Here is a 19,396-nt window from a genome sequence, read left to right on the forward strand (position 1 = left end):
TAAGTTTTGCTTACAGCACACTGCGCATGTGCAGTAAACAAGAGCCCCTGTACATATGCTACTTGTGGACAGTCGTGCAAAATTATATCCTACATACAGGTGGACTCTCATCAAGACTGGCTCCAAATTTTAATTCCGTATCTGTACAATCACGTGATACTGCGAAATGGTAACAGCCATCTTTATTGTATGTGAAGATGTCTCACTCTTTACTTGGAATTTCCATGAAAGAGTTAATAATCTCTCTATACAAATCACAATTGTTATTAACTTCCATATTATTTTTAAACTTGTATGAACTGCCTTGCAAATACAGATTATATACAAAATTCCTCCAATAAAAAAAAAGGTTATATATTACTCATCACAGTGATTGATGTAAGGGCTCTTATTAATAATTGATAAATTTTAAACGTCATTAAGGGCTGTTGAGGTGATGTTCTTGAACATCACCTAAACTTGCAAATCAAGATTTCAGGTATAACTCCCTGTAAAGTTGATTTGAATAATTTCGAGGGAAAAATTGTTCCGGAGCCGGGTATCGAACCCGGGACCTTTGGTTTAACGTACCAACGCTCTACCACTGAGCTACTCGGGAACTCTAACCGACACCGACACAATTTTTTCCCTCTATATCCACAGACCTCAAAGTGGGCTGACAACCGTCAAGCAACCAACTTCGAGTGCACACTAACTCTGTGTGACTTAAATTGTGGTTTTCTGTTCACGAACAGTCACGTGTATTATGCAAATCAAGATTTCAGGTATAACTCCCTGTAAAGTTGATTTGAATAATTTCGAGGGAAAAATTGTTCCGGAGCCGGGTATCGAACCCGGGACCTTTGGTTTAACGTACCAACGCTCTACCACTGAGCTACTCGGGAACTCTAACCGACACCGACACCGATTGGTACGTTAAACCAAAGGTCCCGGGTTCGATACCCGGCTCCGGAACAATTTTTCCCTCGAAATTATTCATCACCTAAACTTCATTTTCGTCCGACTTTAAGCAGAATTTGTTTTCAGAGTTATAACTTGACTTACACTTCAGTCATAACTTAGCCAAAAGCTAGTAAGATTCAAGATACTTGAAGACCAACCTTACACCTCACAGTGCTGAAATTTGCCCGAACTACTAATGAGAAATTTGTTTATTACATAAAGTTAATCATGAAGAATCGGTAGAACAGAGAAAAATCTCTCTCGAACTCAGGTTTCTAGCTTTCCTTGCTGGCACTTTATCCAATAAGCCACACCAGATTCAAACTCCCATGCTGGGTTGAATCCCTCTCATTTTTAAGTTCCCCTTTGTTGGCTTACCCTCACAGTATATGCAACAGTGGACACAATGTTAACTACAAGTACAGAGGTGCACTCATTATGAGTGACTGAGTGGCTGGGATCCGACAGAACATGACGGAGTCTTGAATCACGAAGTGATTACTCTTTACCATATTACTATAATGTAAAGAAGTACATATGGAGAACACAGTAGGTAGAACTTAAAAATGAGCTTGAATCTGTTGTGGCTTTGTCGATAAAAACTCCATATGTACTTCAGTACATTATAGTAATAACATAAAGTTAAGCTTAAGAGTTGAAATAGATTTATAGGATGGCACTTTCCAAGAATTCAGGAATTATGCAATCTCTTTCCTATTATTTGCTGCTTTATTGTCAAGTTATGTCTATGTTATCATAACCTCAATCTTATGTCCAGTTTTACTACTGCAGTTTATTTTGAACCTATATCGCTGCAATCAAAAGGATTGGGAATAAATTTGAATAAGGAACAAAAAAAAAGTTTCCTTCCCAGGTAGGATTCGAATCACGAAAGTCTTAGTTACCAGTCTATCGTGCTCTGAGTGAACAAGGCTCTGAAATCAGCTACAAGGGTCGGTCCAGTTTTTTTGCCACTACTGTATAACATTAAAATATCTTACTATTACAAACACAGAATTTAGTTATATTTGTTTTTAATAATGGCAATACTGAAGTGATACTGTTTATAATTCTTCAGTTCATATTGGAGTTTAGCTTTCTGTATTTTTTCTTTATTTAGATTCTTCACAGGGAGCGTTGACATTGTTGACAACTCATTGCTCTCGTTCGTGTAAGTTGCTCTGCATCGAAAACAGCAAGAGAGATTGGAGTCCCTTTGACAACTGCTAAGAGGTGGGCAAAATTATTTCTTGAGAACAATGAAATTTCGAATCATCCAATTCCTAGTCAGTCGCACATTTCTACAGGGGAAGAGGACGCCATCTTAATCACAGAAGTTGAAATTCACCCTTTTTAAAGTGCCTTTGAATTGAAGATGGCGTCCAACTTTAACGGCTCCCCACTAACCATGACGAGACGTTTTAGAGAGTGTGGCATCAGGTCTCATCGAACTGCGATGATAGAACATTTGAAAATGGATCATGTCGTGGACAGTCTAGTTTATGCTATCTGGCAGGACCTCGACTGAAGAAATGTCATTTTCTCTGACGAGATAGTTGCCTCCAGTAGCACTTGTGGTCTTGCCCGTGTGTATTGTATGGATAGCCACTGATACGATGGACACTTTGTAGGATGACTTCACAGGTCGGGTCGCGTGAGTGTTGCGTGTTGGGGGTGGATGTCATACACTGGGGCAAGGTCTCTAAAAAGCGTCCACGGTCGATTTACGGCAGAAGTACACAAACACATTTTGGCAAATGTAATGATTCCTTCTGCCCGAGAATCCAGACGGAACACTTGTGTTCCAGCAGGACAACCACCCAGTACACATCGCCAATCACATTCAAAGATGGTTTACGAGAACACCTGAGTCGACCTGCTCGAATGGTCTACAAATTCACCTGATATGAATCAGATTGAAAATATGTGGGCTAAATTGAAAAAGATCCCATGCTCTAATTGGGCAGAACCACCCATATGAATGGCAGATGAAGTGTGGGACAGAGTACTAGATGCGTGGAAGGAGGTGGCCACAGATGTAGACCTATTCTATAATCTTCTGGACTCCATCATCATCATCATCATCATCATCAATGGCACGACAGCCCTTCATGGGCCCTGGCCTTCTTCAGAAGTTTTCGCCATTCCTCCCTATCCAATGCCAAACTTCTCCAATTTCTAACACCAAAGTCTTGATGTCGTCCATCACACAGTCTTCCCATCTCAATCTCGGTCTCCCAGCCTTCCTTCTTTCCATCGGAATAAATTTAAAAACTCTCTTCGCAACCCTATTATCTTGCATTCTCACAACATGCCCGGTCCAATCCGATCTTCTTGTTTTTATAAATTTAACAATGTCCGGCTCATTATATAATCTGTACAATTCGAAATTATATTTTCTTCTCCATGTTCCATTTTCTCTAACTGGTCCAAAGATTTGCTTAAGAATCTTTCTTTCAAATGTACATAATAATGTCGCATCTGACTTCGACAATGGCCAAGTCTCAGATGCTTCTGGACTCCATGCCACGCAGAATGAGGGCAGTTGTTGATGCAGATGGTTTGTGGACGAAATGCTATCCCCTACCACACGCCTTTTTTTTTGTTTATAAATGTTTTTCCATACTGTTTGTTTATTTATATTTGATGTTCTGATTTTTTAGGAAGCAAATAAACTATTAATTTTGTCCATTTTGAATCTTGCGTACACTACTTTTAACACTTGAATATAAGTAATTGATTAACTAGCGTACTTACTCGTGTTAATTATTTCAGTACACACACACTATTTGATTCCACTTTTCAACAATTTCAGTACACACACTATTTGACTCCACTTTTCAAAACCTTTCAACAGTCAAACGCACCCACATAACAGGCAGAGAAGTTCGAGATGACGCCAAGATCTAGTAGGATCTGAGGATGGTGTGATGAAGCACCGAAACAGCTGTAAGCCGCACAAACTTACATAATTAACACGAGTAAGTCCGCTAGTTAATCAATTACTTATATTAATTTTGTATGCAAACCAGGTTTTCCCTAATAATAGAACACTAATGATGAGCTATAATATGTTTGCAAGACTTTCATAATCAAGTTTATTAACAAATTCCAATAACACTTGAAGACCACAGGAAGAAAAGGGGGAATGTCACTTTTTTGTGAAAATTGAGATAATGGTAAAAATTGGAAGTTTATGGTTAGACGACAATAAAACATATTGAACATATTGATTACTAGATTAACCACCTTTCAAAATGCATGGTGGTAGTTATCATTTGTAACACACTTCTTGAATAAATTAGTTTTGAACTTTAAATTAGCTCTCCTGAAAATCTTGACATTCCCCCTTTTCTTCCTGTAGTCTTCACTTGTAATTAGAAATATAAAATAACACAATAAAAAAATCAATCCTGCCACGAAGCAAACTTACAACCTCTGGTTCCAAAATCAGAAACCTTACCCCTACGCTACACAATCTTGTAGCATTTGCTGCATTGTAAAGGATGTGGTAAAACATTGTCCCTAATTTAAAGTTTAAATAAAAAACAGATAGATCAAAATAAGGAAACTTTATTAATATGAATGGTATCTTAACAGTGGGAATTTTTCATTTTTTGAATAACGTGTCCTTCACTATCAATGCATTGTTGAATGCGACTTCTGAAATTCTGTATCACTGTAACTAGTATTTCTTGAGGAATAAGATCAATTTCTTTCTGTATTGCATTTCTTAGATCTGGCAAAGTCCTCGGCCGATGTTTGAACACCTCAGCCTTAAGATGCCCGCATAGAAAAAAAATCGCAGGGTGCAAGGTCTGGTGATCGTGCTGGTCAGGGAACGTCGCCACGTGAAGAAATTAAACGTCCGGGAAACATCTGAGCAGCGACAACGGAATTACCACTTACCAGAAACAATACCACAGCGTAAGCACTTTCTTAACCAATCCACGGCATAGTTGGAATTCGTTACAGATTACAATTTGCACTAACTGAATGTCAATTCCGTGTATTCAATGTCCTATTCAATTCTTGTTGTTTTGCGCATGTCATTTGATATCGCTATGGCAACGCATGTAAATCTAAATTTCCCACTGTTTAGATACAGTTCATATTAATACAGTTTCCTTATTTTGATCCATCTGTTCTTTATTTAAACTTTAAATTAGGAAGGATGTTTTGCCGCACCCTTTAGACGGATCACTATCAAAGAATCAACCAGAACACCACAGCATGGCCTTCGAACGCAATGAGTTTACTTGTGTGAACCTGATTTATAAACTTTACATTTAAACTACTAAGTGTCGGCCCATTCTTTTTGAACCCAATTATATATGTAATGGACCCTACTTTATGGTCTACACATGGATATACGATCGTCTGCCCCTTCACGCACACACAGACACACACACACCTATTGAGAAGTTCTACTTAAACTGAAACTTACTCAACTTTTGTTCAACCACTCTTTTTATTAAATCTTCCAAATTTTCACCATTTGCTTCAGTATTCTGCACATCTAAACTGCCAAGTTCCGAAAATATGTCTTCATAAGATTTTGTGTTATCGGCTTCAACAATATGTTGTATATCCTTGTGCACATTGATATTTTCTAACCATTTTTTGCACCCTTCATCGTCCTTAAGGTCATCTTTCATTCTGTAATAAAGAAATAACATTAACAGGATTTTTGTTACAAATGCCTACATACAGTGTGTAGGCTATATAAACCAAGTTAATAATGTGAAGTGCTGCCTCACCAAAAGGTATATTGCTTAAAGACAAATATATACATTCATTCATATAAACCAAGTTATTTTGAGAAGCTGTGCCATATAATCCTCCAACATGGTTCACATAGTCATTCAACTATGGATGTGAACTTTGAAAATCACTTCATTACCCAAACTGTGAATAGTGATGAGATAAACTGCTCTTTTTTGATCACTGTTCGACCTGTGATTGCTAATTTCTGGTCACGGTGATATTAGACAGTGAAACAGTGATGGAACTGCGAACTTGTTTGAGGTTGAACACTGTACAATCCGTTCTTCCCCACTCATCAGAGCTCCTCACTGCGATGTTTCAATTCTCTTGATATTTCGCACATGGTAGGAGAAGGCGAGAAATGTTATCCGTTTGTACTTCATAGAAGTCAAGTGTAAGCACAAAACTGAGTTGTAAATATAGGTGTTTTATCATTTTAAAAACACATTAAAGGTTTGAAAGTTAAGGCTCATTCACAATGAAAATTAAACATAACGTAACCATTAACTTAAGAATATAAACATTACGGTAAAATCAAGAAGTCATACCATCATTCACGATGGGAACATAAACATAACAGCAAACATATTTGGTAACCATGGGAACATAACAACGACGTCATTTCCTCATATTCTGTCATATACTTCAGCACACCACGATTGTGTTCTGTTTGCAAATCACGTAAGCAAACTTTCATGTTAACATCTTACGGTAATGTTTATGTCAATGCTTATGTGAATCATTGTGAATGATCCCATTTGGTAGCCTGGGCACAAACTTCTGTGTTTATGTTACGGTTATGTTTAATTTTCATTGTGAATGGTAGTATTTGAAGGGTACACGGGAAAACCGATCAAAGTCCATCAAAAATCGAAATTGAGTTAATAATGCCATCTTATAGTGGAAAGGAAGTACTATCATGTGGTCTAGCTAGTAATAAGAAATAATCGTTCTTGACATTCCACTACGTCAATTTCTATTAAATACACACATAACAAAGTATTAAGTGCTTAAACTTTAAAATTCGTTTTTCTCGAAACTTTCTAAAATGGACCTTGATCGTTATTCCCGTGTACCCTTCATTTGTTTATTCATTCACTCATTTAATTTAATGTTATGGACAAACTGAACATTTGTCGTCTGGGTACCGAATACAATGATTGTCCATTTGTTCTTGTACAGTATTCCTGAGTGAAATATTATATAGGTAAATGGAAAATTAGTAATTTTAACATAATTCACACACCACTCAGAAGATGAATGAAACATTGTTATTTTTTAAATCATTATCATGCTTGATAAAATTTTGTTATTATTGTAGTTTTAGTAGTTGAATAGTGTAGACACTTCACTGCATAAAACAATGGAGTCAATTAAGCAATGTAAAATCCTGCCATATTTTCAGCTGTCGGCCAACAATAGTTTATTCTCTGGCTGTGAGAAATTGAAATCTGCCAGTAACAGCCTGAAATCTATAGAGGTGGCTACACAGAATCTGGCGCTCATAGTGAGCTCAGTATAGCGCAAAGCACACAGTGAGTAAAGAACCTGAACTGTCTCAGCTGGTGAGCAGTTTAGTCTTCGACCTGTGACCACTGTTTAAAGAGCTGGAGCTCAGTATAGAGCTCACAGTTCGCGGGCGTAGTTGTTCCAGTTTTGTCACTAGATAGCATAAGCACAGCAGCGTAACACACGCAGTGAGTAACGAACCTGAACTGTTTCAGCTGGTGAGCAGTTTAGCCCTGAACTGTGATCACTGTTTAAAGAGCTGTTTAATCATAGGTATGATCGCGATTTTTCGATCACCGTGATAAAATCACAGGTCGGTGATTTTCTGCTCATCGCTAACTGTGACACAGAGGGACCAGGATTTCTAGTTGTAGCAGACTGAAGAGACTGGCCATAAATACAGAATTGCTTCCAATCTCTGATAACGAATTTGAATAACATCATGTGCGTCAGGAATCGTACCGACACTTGAATTGCGGCGAGAGGTGCAGGCTTCTTTTATTTTCACTTAACTGTACTTGACATTGAAAAGGGTCGTAATGTACCTCTCCCAAAAAGGCTCGATTTTCTTGGGAATTTTTGCTGGGAGTCGCCGTGCACTCTATGAGATCACTCGCCACTGATCTGTCACCTTGCGCCAGAGTTCAGATGTCGTGTGACTCCTGACGCACATGATGTCATTCAAATTCGTTATCAGAGATAGAGAACAACCCTGTATAGCATCTTTTTAATTGAAGTAAATAAGGATCTAATTGCCGTATTTATAAAAATTATTTTTTCACTGGAATAACAATTTATATACCTAGCCCTATCACACAATGATCGAAGTCCAGACTCATTTTCTTATTGCTTTATTAGCAGTTAGTTTATGTTTAGTTTACATGATACGATACCAATTGAGTTACTGAAATGAACAAACACTAATGCTTTGGAGTAGTCCAATGGAGTAACATAAATTATACAGACAAAAATAGTAATTAGATAATAATAACAAATATTAGAAAACAATAATAATACTTACTTACAAATGGCTTTCAAGGAACCCGAAGGTTCATTGCCGCCCTCACATAAGCCCGCCAGCGGTCCCTATCCTGTGCAAGATTAATCCAGTCTCTATCATCATACCCCACCTCCCTCAAATCTATTTTAATATTATCCTCCCATCTACGTCTCGGCCTCCCTAAAGGTCTTTTTCCCTCCGGTCTCCCAACTAACACTCTATATGCATTTCTGGATTCGCCCATACGTGCTACATGCCCTGCCCATCTCAAACGTCTGGATTTAATGTTCCTAATTATGTCAGGTGAAGAATACAATGCGTGCAGTTTTTTCTTATTATAGGGATACGTAACAAGCTGTTTTTTACGGTGATGGGTTGTTAGCCCTTCGCCCAACCCCCAAGCTGGAGGACCACCCCTTATCGGCTGTCCACGACTGCTTATTCAATATATTTGCAGCTACCCTCCATATCTGGAGGCCGTCTCCTCTATCCGCAACCTGAGGACGCGCCATGCCGTGGTGATAGGGACCCACAATACATGGTCAATAATAATACCAATAAAAGAATAATAATAATAATAATAATGATTTATTTAACCTGGCAGAGTTAAGGCCATACAGCCTTCTCTAACACTTAACCAGGAGTAAAACTGCATTACAAAAAACACTACAAATTTACAAAGTACACTACAATTTTACACACAAAACTGAATAAGATAATAATAATAATAATAATAATAATAATAATAATAATAATAATAAAATGTATTGGAAAAGAGAGCCTACACGCAATTAGTAGTGACAATGGAGTTAGATTAGTCACCTTTGCCACATCGAAAAATTTAATTGTCAAAAGTACAACATTCCCCCATAAGGATATACATAAATATACTTGGACTTCTCCAGATGGATTGACACACAACCAAATAGATCACATCTTGATAGATAAACGGAGACATACTAGTATAGTAGATATTCGAACTTTCAGGGGTGCAGACTGTAATTCTGACCATTATTTGGTGATTGGAGAATTAAGAGAAAGATTATCAGTAGCCAAGCGAGTAGAGCAACAAGTTAATATTACTAAATTCAATATTTTGAAATTAAAGGACGAGGAAGCTAAGCAAAATTATCAGGTCGAAATTTCGAATAGGTTTGCCACTTTAGAAAGTTCCGACGAAGTTGAGAAAGAATTAGATGTTAATAGCGTGTGGGAAAATATCAGAGATAGTATCAAAATTGCAGCTGAGCAGAGCATAGGTTATTATGAAACTAAGAAAAAGAAACCGTGGTTTGATGAAGATTGTTGCATGGTAGTAGAAAGAAGGAAACAGGCAAAATTGAAATTCTTACAGGATCCAGTTGAGGAGAAGAGAGATAATTATTTCAATGAAAGACGGGAAGCAAGTCGTACACTTAGGAATAAAAAGAGAGGTTACTTGAAGGAAAAACTGAATGAGGTAGAAACAAATAGTAAGAATAAAAACATTCGAGATTTATATAAGGGTATAAAGGAATTTAAGAACGGATATCAGCCAAGGGTAAACGTTATCAAGGATGAGAATGGTGACTTGCTTGCAGACTCTCCATCAATCCTAAACAGATGGAAAAACTATTTTGCGCAACTACTAAATGTACATAGGCCAAATAGAAATGATCGGGACGAAATTGAAATACAAACTGCTGAGCCATTTATACCCGAACCCACGCTTACAGAAGTCGAAATTGCGATAGAAAATCTGAAAAAGTACAAGTCTCCAGGTATCGATCAAATTCCAGCAGAATTAATACAAGAGGGTGGGAGTGCATTATATAGCGAAATTTATAAACTTGTACTTGCTATTTGGGAAAAGGAAATTGTACCAGAACAATGGAAGGAGTCCATAATTGTACCTATTTTTAAAAAGGGGGACAAAACCAACTGTGGTAACTTTCGAGGAATATCACTTTTGTTGACGTCGTACAAAATTTTGTCCAATATTCTTTTGAGAAGATTAACTCCGTACGTAGATGAAATTATTGGGGATCATCAGTGCGGTTTTCGGCGTAATAGATCGACTATTGATCAGATTTTTTGTATTCGACAGATACTGGAGAAAAAATGGGAGTATAAGGGTACAGTACATCAGTTATTCATAGATTTCAAAAAGGCTTATGACTCGGTTAAGAGGGAAGTATTATATGATATTCTTATTGAATTTGGTATTCCCAAGAAACTAGTTCGATTAATTAAAATGTGTCTCAGTGAAACATACAGCAGAGTCCGTATAGGTCAGTTTCTATCTGATGCTTTTCCAATTCACTGCGGGCTAAAGCAGGGAGATGCACTATCACCTTTACTTTTTAACTTCGCTTTAGAATATGCCATTAGGAAAGTTCAGGATAACAGGCAGGGTTTGGAATTGAACGGGTTACATCAGCTTCTTGTCTATGCGGATGACGTGAATATGTTAGGAGAAAATACACAAACGATTAGGGAAAACACGGAAATTTTACTTGAAGCAAGTAGAGCGATTGGTTTGGAAGTAAATGCCGAAAAGACAAAGTATATGATTATGTCTCGTGACCAGAATATTGTACGAAATGGAAATATAAAAATTGGAGATTTATCCTTCGAAGAGGTGGAAAAATTCAAATATCTTGGAGCAACAGTAACAAATATAAATGACACTTGGGAGGAAATTAAACGCAGAATAAATATGGGAAATGCGTGTTATTATTCGGTTGAGAAGCTCTTATCATCCAGTCTGCTGTCGAAAAATCTGAAAGTTAGAATTTATAAAACAGTTATATTACCGGTTCTTCTGTATGGTTGTGAAACTTGGACTCTCACTCTGAGAGAGGAACATAGGTTAAGGGTGTTTGAGAATAAGGTGCTAAGGAAAATATTTGGGGCTAAGCGGGATGAAGTTACAGGAGAATGGAGAAAGTTACACAACACAGAACTGCACGCATTGTATTCTTCACCTGACATAATTAGGAACATTAAATCCAGACGTTTGAGATGGGCAGGGCATGTAGCACGTATGGGCGAATCCAGAAATGCATATAGAGTGTTAGTTGGGAGACCGGAGGGAAAAAGACCTTTAGGGAGGCCGAGACGTAGATGGGAGGATAATATTAAAATGGATCTGAGGGAGGTGGGGTATGATGATAGAAACTGGATTAATCTTGCACAGGATAGGGACCGCTGGCGGGCTTATGTGAGGGCGGCAATGAACCTTCGGGTTCCTTAAAAGCCATTTGTAAGTAAGTAAGTAATAAAATGTAAATAACAAGTAAGTAGAAATCAGACCTAATATATAACATACAGAAAAAGGAGAAAGCAAAATAAAATGTGAACAGCAGGTCAAAATACATGAGACATACAAAGTATAAAAAATAAGTCAATTTTTGATAATAATAATAATAATAATAATAATAATAATAATAATAATAATAATAATGATAAAAATAAGAATAGTAATAATAATAATAATAATAATAATAATACTAATAGTAGTAATAAAATAGTGCAGTACAAAGCATACAATGAATACAGTATTTTTAAGTACACACAGTAAGGAAAATTATAATTGAATCGCCCCATGCAGAAAGGGCTTCAGTCCATTAGACCTGGTTTTGAGAAAACTAAGGAAAACAGTGTGTACTTTGTATTCCTTTCTGCATAGAACTCTGAGCCTGACACTTCAGTTTCTGTCTTTCCAAGCATTGGACTGAATACCTTTCTGCACAGACTGATGGAACCATCCATAAAGATATGATTTCCATCGATATCTCGTTTTTTCAAAATTGGTGACTGAAGCCCTTTCTGCATGGAACGATTCAATTATATATATAGCTCAAGTTATCACATTATAGATATACCATTATCGGAAAATATGAAAACAAAAATATAAAATAAGTTAAATATCACTAGAACATAAAAAAAATGTGAATACGTGGAAACATGCAATACAACACTTGTCATAATAGTAAGTTAGTTTGGCAACTCGTCATAAGATAATTTTCTAACTTGGATTTGAAAGATTTCAATGTTCGGCAGCCCTTGACTTCAGGCGGCAGAGTTTTTCAGTGACGAGAGGTAGCAACAGTGAAAGATGAAGAAAGTTTATAAAAAAAGTATAAAGCTGATAAGCAAAGAAAGTTAACACATATTCATATAGGTCTTGTTGTGAACAAGCAGATCCTATAATGTTAATAGCAATTAATGTGTAAGAAATTAAAACCTACTCATATAATCATATTATTTACTATCTTAGTAGTTAAACTTATGAATATATAGATTATTTAGTTCTGAATAATTTTCAATACTGAATTGTATAATCTTGGTCCATAATTCCTGCTGTGTCTTTTAGCTCCAGCTAACAGAGTTGAGACATTTCTTCTAGTGTTATGTTCATGTGTATCAGTTATGAATTGCATTCCGAGCTTTGTGAAAATGTATTAGTAACATTTGCTTATATATTTCATCAATTTTTAGCAGCTCAAATTCGGAATCAATTAATTTTGTCGGGTAATTGAGTGATTTATGCATAGCAATTTTGATGATATGTTTATGTATAAACATTACTGTAGTCAGGATAGTCTCTGCAATTCCACCCCAATCTATTATTCCGTACTAAATGACAGATTGAAACAAAGCTAAATAAACCATACATAGAACGCATATATGAATGCAGGGTTACAAATTTGTTAATTGTTTTCCATAGTCTATTATATAAATACAGTATGTTATAAGTTTATCCCATCCTAAGTTAGCAGAAGAGGAAATTATACTAAGGGATATGCTACTGGAGCTAAATCAATCAATCTTCTTAATGTATCCAGCTGTTTGCTGACAACATAAAGTCCACTATAGTCCACTGTAGTCTATTCAGTTGTTGTTTTTCACGAGAAATGAGGGGTATTTTGATCAGTGTTCATTATAGATGCCTGTTGCTAGTAACCAGAGTTGGGGTGTAGTCAATATATACTGCAGGGCTGTGACTTCTGCAACTGGTACTGATGATTTTAATTTACTTCTTTTGTGGTTTATGTATGGATGGACAGTATAGAAGAATGTGTTCCAGATCTTCATCATGATTATTACACCACAGACAAGTAGGATTATCAGAAATGTGAAATCGGTGTAGGTACAGTTGAGTGACAATGTGACCTGTTCTGGCTCTTGCTAAAAATGTTTGAACATGTCTGGGCAAGTTTTTGTACATTTCCAGGTCATTTGGTTTCTTTTGTACAGACTGTAAAATTTTTCCTTTGTCAAAAGAGAGCCAATTGTTGATCCATAGGTTTGTAAAATGAGATTTTACTGAAGCAAAAGCACTGGATAGAGATATCACTTGAAGAGGTCTTGGTTGCAAATATGTTGCCTGTTTTGCAATATTATCGACTTTCTCGTTTCCAGGTATACCACAATGACTAGGTATATTTAATATTGGAGCTAAATGAGATGATACTAAGGGATATGCTACTGGAGCTAAATGACAGTTGTGAGCAGTATGGAATGAAGATAAATGCAAACAAGACTAAGACCGTGGTCATAAGAAGAAAAGTGAAGAAAGTAAACGTGCGAATTCTAAATGAGGCAGTGGAGTAAGTGGACAGCTTCAGATACTTGGGGTGTACTATAAGCAGTAACATGAGCTGCTGCCAGGAAGTCAAAAGGATAGCAATGGCAAAGAAAGCTTTTAATAGAAAAAGGAGCATCTTTTGCGGACCTCTGAAAAAAAGAACTAATGAAGTGCTTTGTGTGGAGTGTAGCATTGTATGGTGCAGAAACATGGACATTACGACGAAGTGAAGAGAAGTGACTAGAAGCATTTGAAATGTGGATATGGAGAAGGATGGAGTGTGTGAGGTGAACAGACAGAATGAGAAACGAAGCTGGCAGTCCCTTTGGAGTCGTTATAATCAGTTTCGACTGTATTTTCATAATAGTTAAAGATTCCCACCCCTCAGCATATATTTAAAGTTAAGCAAAAGAAAACTCATCTGTTTATAATAAATTCCCATTGTCTGATTTACTGCAAACGGTACAATAGGTAAATGGAAGATGGCTTCTCTGCAAGATAAACTGTGTTGACACACACAGTGCCTAGTAGGAGCGAAAGTCAATGAAACCAGCATGTCCGCCGGCAAATTGCACTTCGAAACCTTATTTCTGGTCTTGTCTGCAAGTCTCTAGACTTCGAGATGAAGCAAAGGAACTTCGTTGAACAAGAAACAATTTTATTACAATTAAAAGTATTTAAGAAAAAAATGTTTATTGAAATAAAAAAATCTGATTTGAGCTTAAAATAAAAAAATCACTGATCTTGATTTTAATAAAAAAAAATCATTATTTATTTTCCACTAGAAGATTGCATTTTAACATTATACATGAATGTTTGATCGTATTTATTTTCATTTTTTTTTATTAATTTAACGTCCATTTGTCCAATTTTAGTGTAGTCTATGTTTTTCTCCTAGTTATAAAGGTTAAATGTGCAAACTCAGGGCCGTATTCGTAGACATTTTTAGCGCGGGATTCCGGTGGATGATCAGCGTTTTTCGTATTCATGAACCAGTGTTAGCGATAGGATATGATTTGAATTCTGTACTAGTAACCAGTAGATAGCCGGGGCTAGCTTAGTACACTCGTAGCTCGTGCTGCGAAATGTCTATGAATAGCACCCTTAGACTCTAGCATTGAACTATCGTGACAATCATAAATCACTCTTAAAACTTACTTGTGTGACCAGCCTCATGGTCTAGTGGTCAGAGCTTCTGGCTATAGTTCATGAGGTCCCGGGTTCGATTCCCGGTTAGAGCACAGGAATTTTTCCTTAAAGGGGATTATTCCTGTGTTCGTCCATGGTCTGGAATTTAGGTTAAGTTTAGATTTAAGACCTCTCCTGGCCCCACATTATCATAATCATCCTATCACATCATCGGGGTAATGTAACTCCGCCTTCCAGGCGCCCCAACCTCAGAAGTGGGTTACAACTAAGCCACGGCCAGGAGAGAAGACCAGAAATGTCGAAAAGACAACCTGGTGGCATTGGATAAAAAAAAAAAAAAAAAACTTACTTGTCCATCGTTGAATTAGTAGACAATGATTTCCAAATTTGTTTGAAATCTGTTTCTTCAGATCTGTAAAGAAATAAACTTTGTTAATAAATCACCTTAGCAATAGCCATTATTTTAAGTTACGGTTACACCAGATTCACAACAACAGTAAGTGTCACCACAAGCTTAATGATCAGGAAATATGGAGAGATGAACAACTGCTATGTATGTGCTGATGTTCATTTCAATGGCCCTAGAACAGTTCCACGTATGTATTACTCTTCTTGAATTTCATTAGAATTCTGTACAATTTAGTTCCAGACACTGCTTCGCACTTCATACAATTCTTAAACATAGCACAAGAAAACGGATACAACCCCAACATACGAGGCGCATCCAGAAAGTAACTTTCCCGATTTTTTCCCTTTGAAAGTAAACTAATTAGCCGTGTCAATTGCGCATGCGTAACAGATCTATGACGTATCAATCATATGCCAGCCGGACAGGTCCCGCCTGGTGCCAGTAGCGTGGCAGCAGTGGTCCAAAATGGAAGCTCTTATTCCTTCTCCGCTGCCTGCGAGGTTCGGTCAGTGATAAAGTTCTTTAATGCACAAAGCATTGCGCCAATTGAAATTCATCGGCAGCTCTGTCAGGTCTATGGGCCGAACATCATGAGTAAGCAGATGGTGTGTCGCTGGTGTAGGCAGTTTTCCGAAGGTCGTCAAAGTGTCCATGATGAAGAGCGCAGTGGGCGACTGTCCCTCATCAATGATGATCGTGTTGAGCTGGTGCGGCAGTGCATCATGGAGAACTGTTGCTTCATGATTACGGAGCTGAGCAGCCATTTTCCGCAGATATCGCGATCCTTGTTGCATGAGATTGTCACTAAGCACCTGCTGTTCAAAAAAGTGTGTGCCAGGTGGGTGCCGAAAAACCTGACACCCGAACACAAAATGCAACGTTTAGGAGCAGCACTGACATTTTTGCAACGGTATCATGATGACGGCGACGAGTTCCTCGACAGGATCGTCACGGGTGATGAGACTTGGATTTCGCACTTCACCCCGGAAACCAAGCAGCAGTCAATGCATTGGCGGCATAGTGGATCTCCGGTCACGACGAAATTCAAACAGACGCTGTCGGTATGGAAAGTGATGTGCATGGTGTTCTGGGAGAGGAAGGGCATTCTGCTCATTGACTTCCTTCCAAGAGGTGAAACAGTGAACGCTGACCGTTACTGTGAAACACTGCGAAAATTGCGATGTGCCATTCAAAACAAGAGGCGTGGAATGCTTACTGCAGGTGTTGTGCTCCTCCATGACAATGCTCGTCCACATACGGCTCGGCACACAGCAGCTGCTTTGACGGAATTTGGCTGGGAGTTGTTTGATCACCCACCCTACAGTCCTGATCTTGCTCCCAGCGATTTTCACGTTTTGTTGCACCTCAAGAAATTCCTGTCCTCCGGTGAGCGTTTTGGCTACGACGAAGAGCTGAAGACGTCTGTCACACGCTGGTTCCATTCACAGGCGGCAGAGTTCTACGACAGAGGGATACAAAAGTTGATCCCACGATACGACAAGTGTCTCAATTCTGATGGTGGCTATGTTGAAACGTAACTGAAACATTGCTGTACCTGTTGCCAATAAATGTTTTCCTGAAAGTGTGTGTTCCTTTTTTTTTTAAATAGGGAAACTTACTTTCTGGATGCGCCTCGTAATAGACAACATAATACGTAAGACAAAACAAAACCACAAAAAACAGAAGAATACAACACAAACACAAGAACACAAAAAATACATCACACTAACATATGAAAACAAAAACACAAACAAAATTGCAACCTCATTCAAGAAATTAAACTACAACATCGCATACAGAACAAATAACACTCTACAAAAACATCTCAACATACATATAACACAAACAAACAACTACAACCACACAGGCGTATACAAACTCAAATGTAACACCTGCAACAACTTCTACATAGGACAGACAGGCAGATATTTCAAACACGTTACAAAGAACACATCACAGCCATAACAAAATTACAAAACACCTCCACATATGCAGAACACATCACAAACGCCAACCACACCTACAGAGACATCAACACAGACATGGAAATACTGCACATCCAACCAAAAAGCCAGAAACTCAACACACTAGAACGATATGAAATATACAGACACACGAAAACACACCCCAACGATATTCTCAACACACAACTCAATTTCAAAACACACACACTCTTTGACTGTACACTATGAACGCACCCTCACAGGAAACAAGAGGCGCCAAGACCAACAACGACCAGCTCTGAAGATGACCGAAAATAGGTCAATACATGTTAACAAGGTACGTTAAAATTTAACACAAGAAAGTTATCATACTTACTGGCTTTTAAGGAACCCGGAGGTTCATTGCCGCCCTCACATAAGCCCCCCATAGGTCCCTATGCTGAGCAAGATTAATCCAGTCTCAACCATCATATCCCACCTCCCTCAAATCCATTTTAATATTATCTTCCCACCTACGTCTCGGCCTCCCTAAAGGTCTTTTTCCCTCTGGCCTCCCAACTAACACTCTATATGCATTTCTGGATTCGCCCATACGTGCTACATGTCCTGCCCATCTCAAACGTCTGGATTTTATGTTCCTAATTATGTCAGGTGAAGAATACAATGCGTGCAGCTCTGGTTCTTATCATACATATTCCGAAATTCTTAAACACTTCATTGTTACCAGTTTTTAATTAATTTAGAAATTTCTGTTTGTTAATTTCGTGATAAAGTATCTTCCTGATAGATCTGTTTTACCCCAGTCACATTTGGCTAATACTTTCCAAGTCCTTGTATTTCTACAGTGCTGGCAGTTTAAAAGTCCCGAAACATAGCTCTGACAGCCGACAGCTCAAGCCTCATGCAATCACTGGCAATTCCTCTCCATGAAACAGTGATGCTCTTCCCGCCTGCAGTCAGTCGTGAGTAGGACAGTTGTGTTGTGCAATGGTGAGAGAGATTTCATCAGAGTAGGACAGTTGTGAATAATTTCAAGGGAAAAATTGTTCTGGGGCCAGGTATAGATCCCGGGACCTTTGGCTTAATGAACCAATGCTGTACCGACTGAGCTACCCAGGACTACACCTGACACCATGTCAAGTTTTCCCTTTATATCCACACAACTGTCCACACCTGTGGAGTAAAGGTCAGCGCGTCTGGCCGCGAAACCAGGTGGCCCGGGTTCGAATCCCGGTTGGGGCAAGTTACCTGGTTGAGGTTTTTTCAGGGGTTTTCCCTCAACCCAATACGACCAAACGCTGGGTAACTTTCGGTGCTGGACCCCGGACTCATTTCACCGGCATTATCACCTTCATATCACTCAGATGCTAAATAACCTAGATGTTGATACAGTGTCGTAAAATAACCCAATAAAATAAAAAAATAAATATCCACACAACTCAAGTCGGCTGACAAGACGCCAGAAACCCAACTTTGAGCCCACTTGAAGTGTTGTGAATATAAAGAGAAAAGTTGAGATGGTGTAAGGTGTAGTTCCTGAGTAACTCAGTCGGTAGTGTTTTGGTGTGTTAAGCTAAAGGACCAGGAACGATACCGAGCCCCGGAACAATTTTTCCCTTGAAATTATTTAAGTCTGCTTCACAGGGAACTATACCTGAAAGCCAGATTTGTATAGGACATTTATGATTTGAGGCTTTCTCGGCGTTGGTTTGCTAATATGTTTTCGCGGGATATCAGCTTAGAACATTCCAATAACTTCCCTGAAGATGGCTGCAGAGATAGCAGTTGAAAGCTTGGAACTGGCCGCACAATAGAAGACAGAATTAAAGAGCATAAGAGCAACCTGAGGCTCTATTACCCGGAAAAATCTGCAGTGACGCAACACAGCATAGAAAAGGAGCATAAAATACTGTTTGACCACACCAAAGTCATTACCAAATCAAGCCACTACTGGGATCGTACAATCAAGGAGGCCATAGAGATTAAGCTGGAGGAAAACAACTTTAACAGGGACGGTGGACTACAGCTCAGTCAGGCATGGACACCAGTCTTGGACCAGCTTAGGCCCTCTTACAATCAAGGTCACGAAGATCACAGACCGAGGA

The 19,396-nt window shown here is 38.3% G+C and overlaps 1 protein-coding gene across 2 annotated transcripts in view; it reads right to left on the bottom strand.

The window, feature by feature from the left end:
- Positions 1-19,396, bottom strand: part of LOC138691017 (uncharacterized) — a 42,026-nt gene that overhangs the window by 6,465 nt on the left and 16,165 nt on the right. For both annotated transcript variants that reach the window (XM_069812662.1, XM_069812663.1), the window contains exons 2-3: positions 15,289-15,351; positions 5,390-5,601 (exon numbers count right to left, since the gene is read on the bottom strand). In XM_069812662.1, the coding sequence (XP_069668763.1) occupies positions 5,390-5,601; positions 15,289-15,351 (275 nt within the window). The remainder of the gene's footprint in view (positions 1-5,389; positions 5,602-15,288; positions 15,352-19,396) is intronic.

Source organism: Periplaneta americana, chromosome 16 (assembly GCF_040183065.1).
Source record: "Periplaneta americana isolate PAMFEO1 chromosome 16, P.americana_PAMFEO1_priV1, whole genome shotgun sequence".
Classification (NCBI taxonomy): domain Eukaryota; kingdom Metazoa; phylum Arthropoda; class Insecta; order Blattodea; family Blattidae; genus Periplaneta; species Periplaneta americana.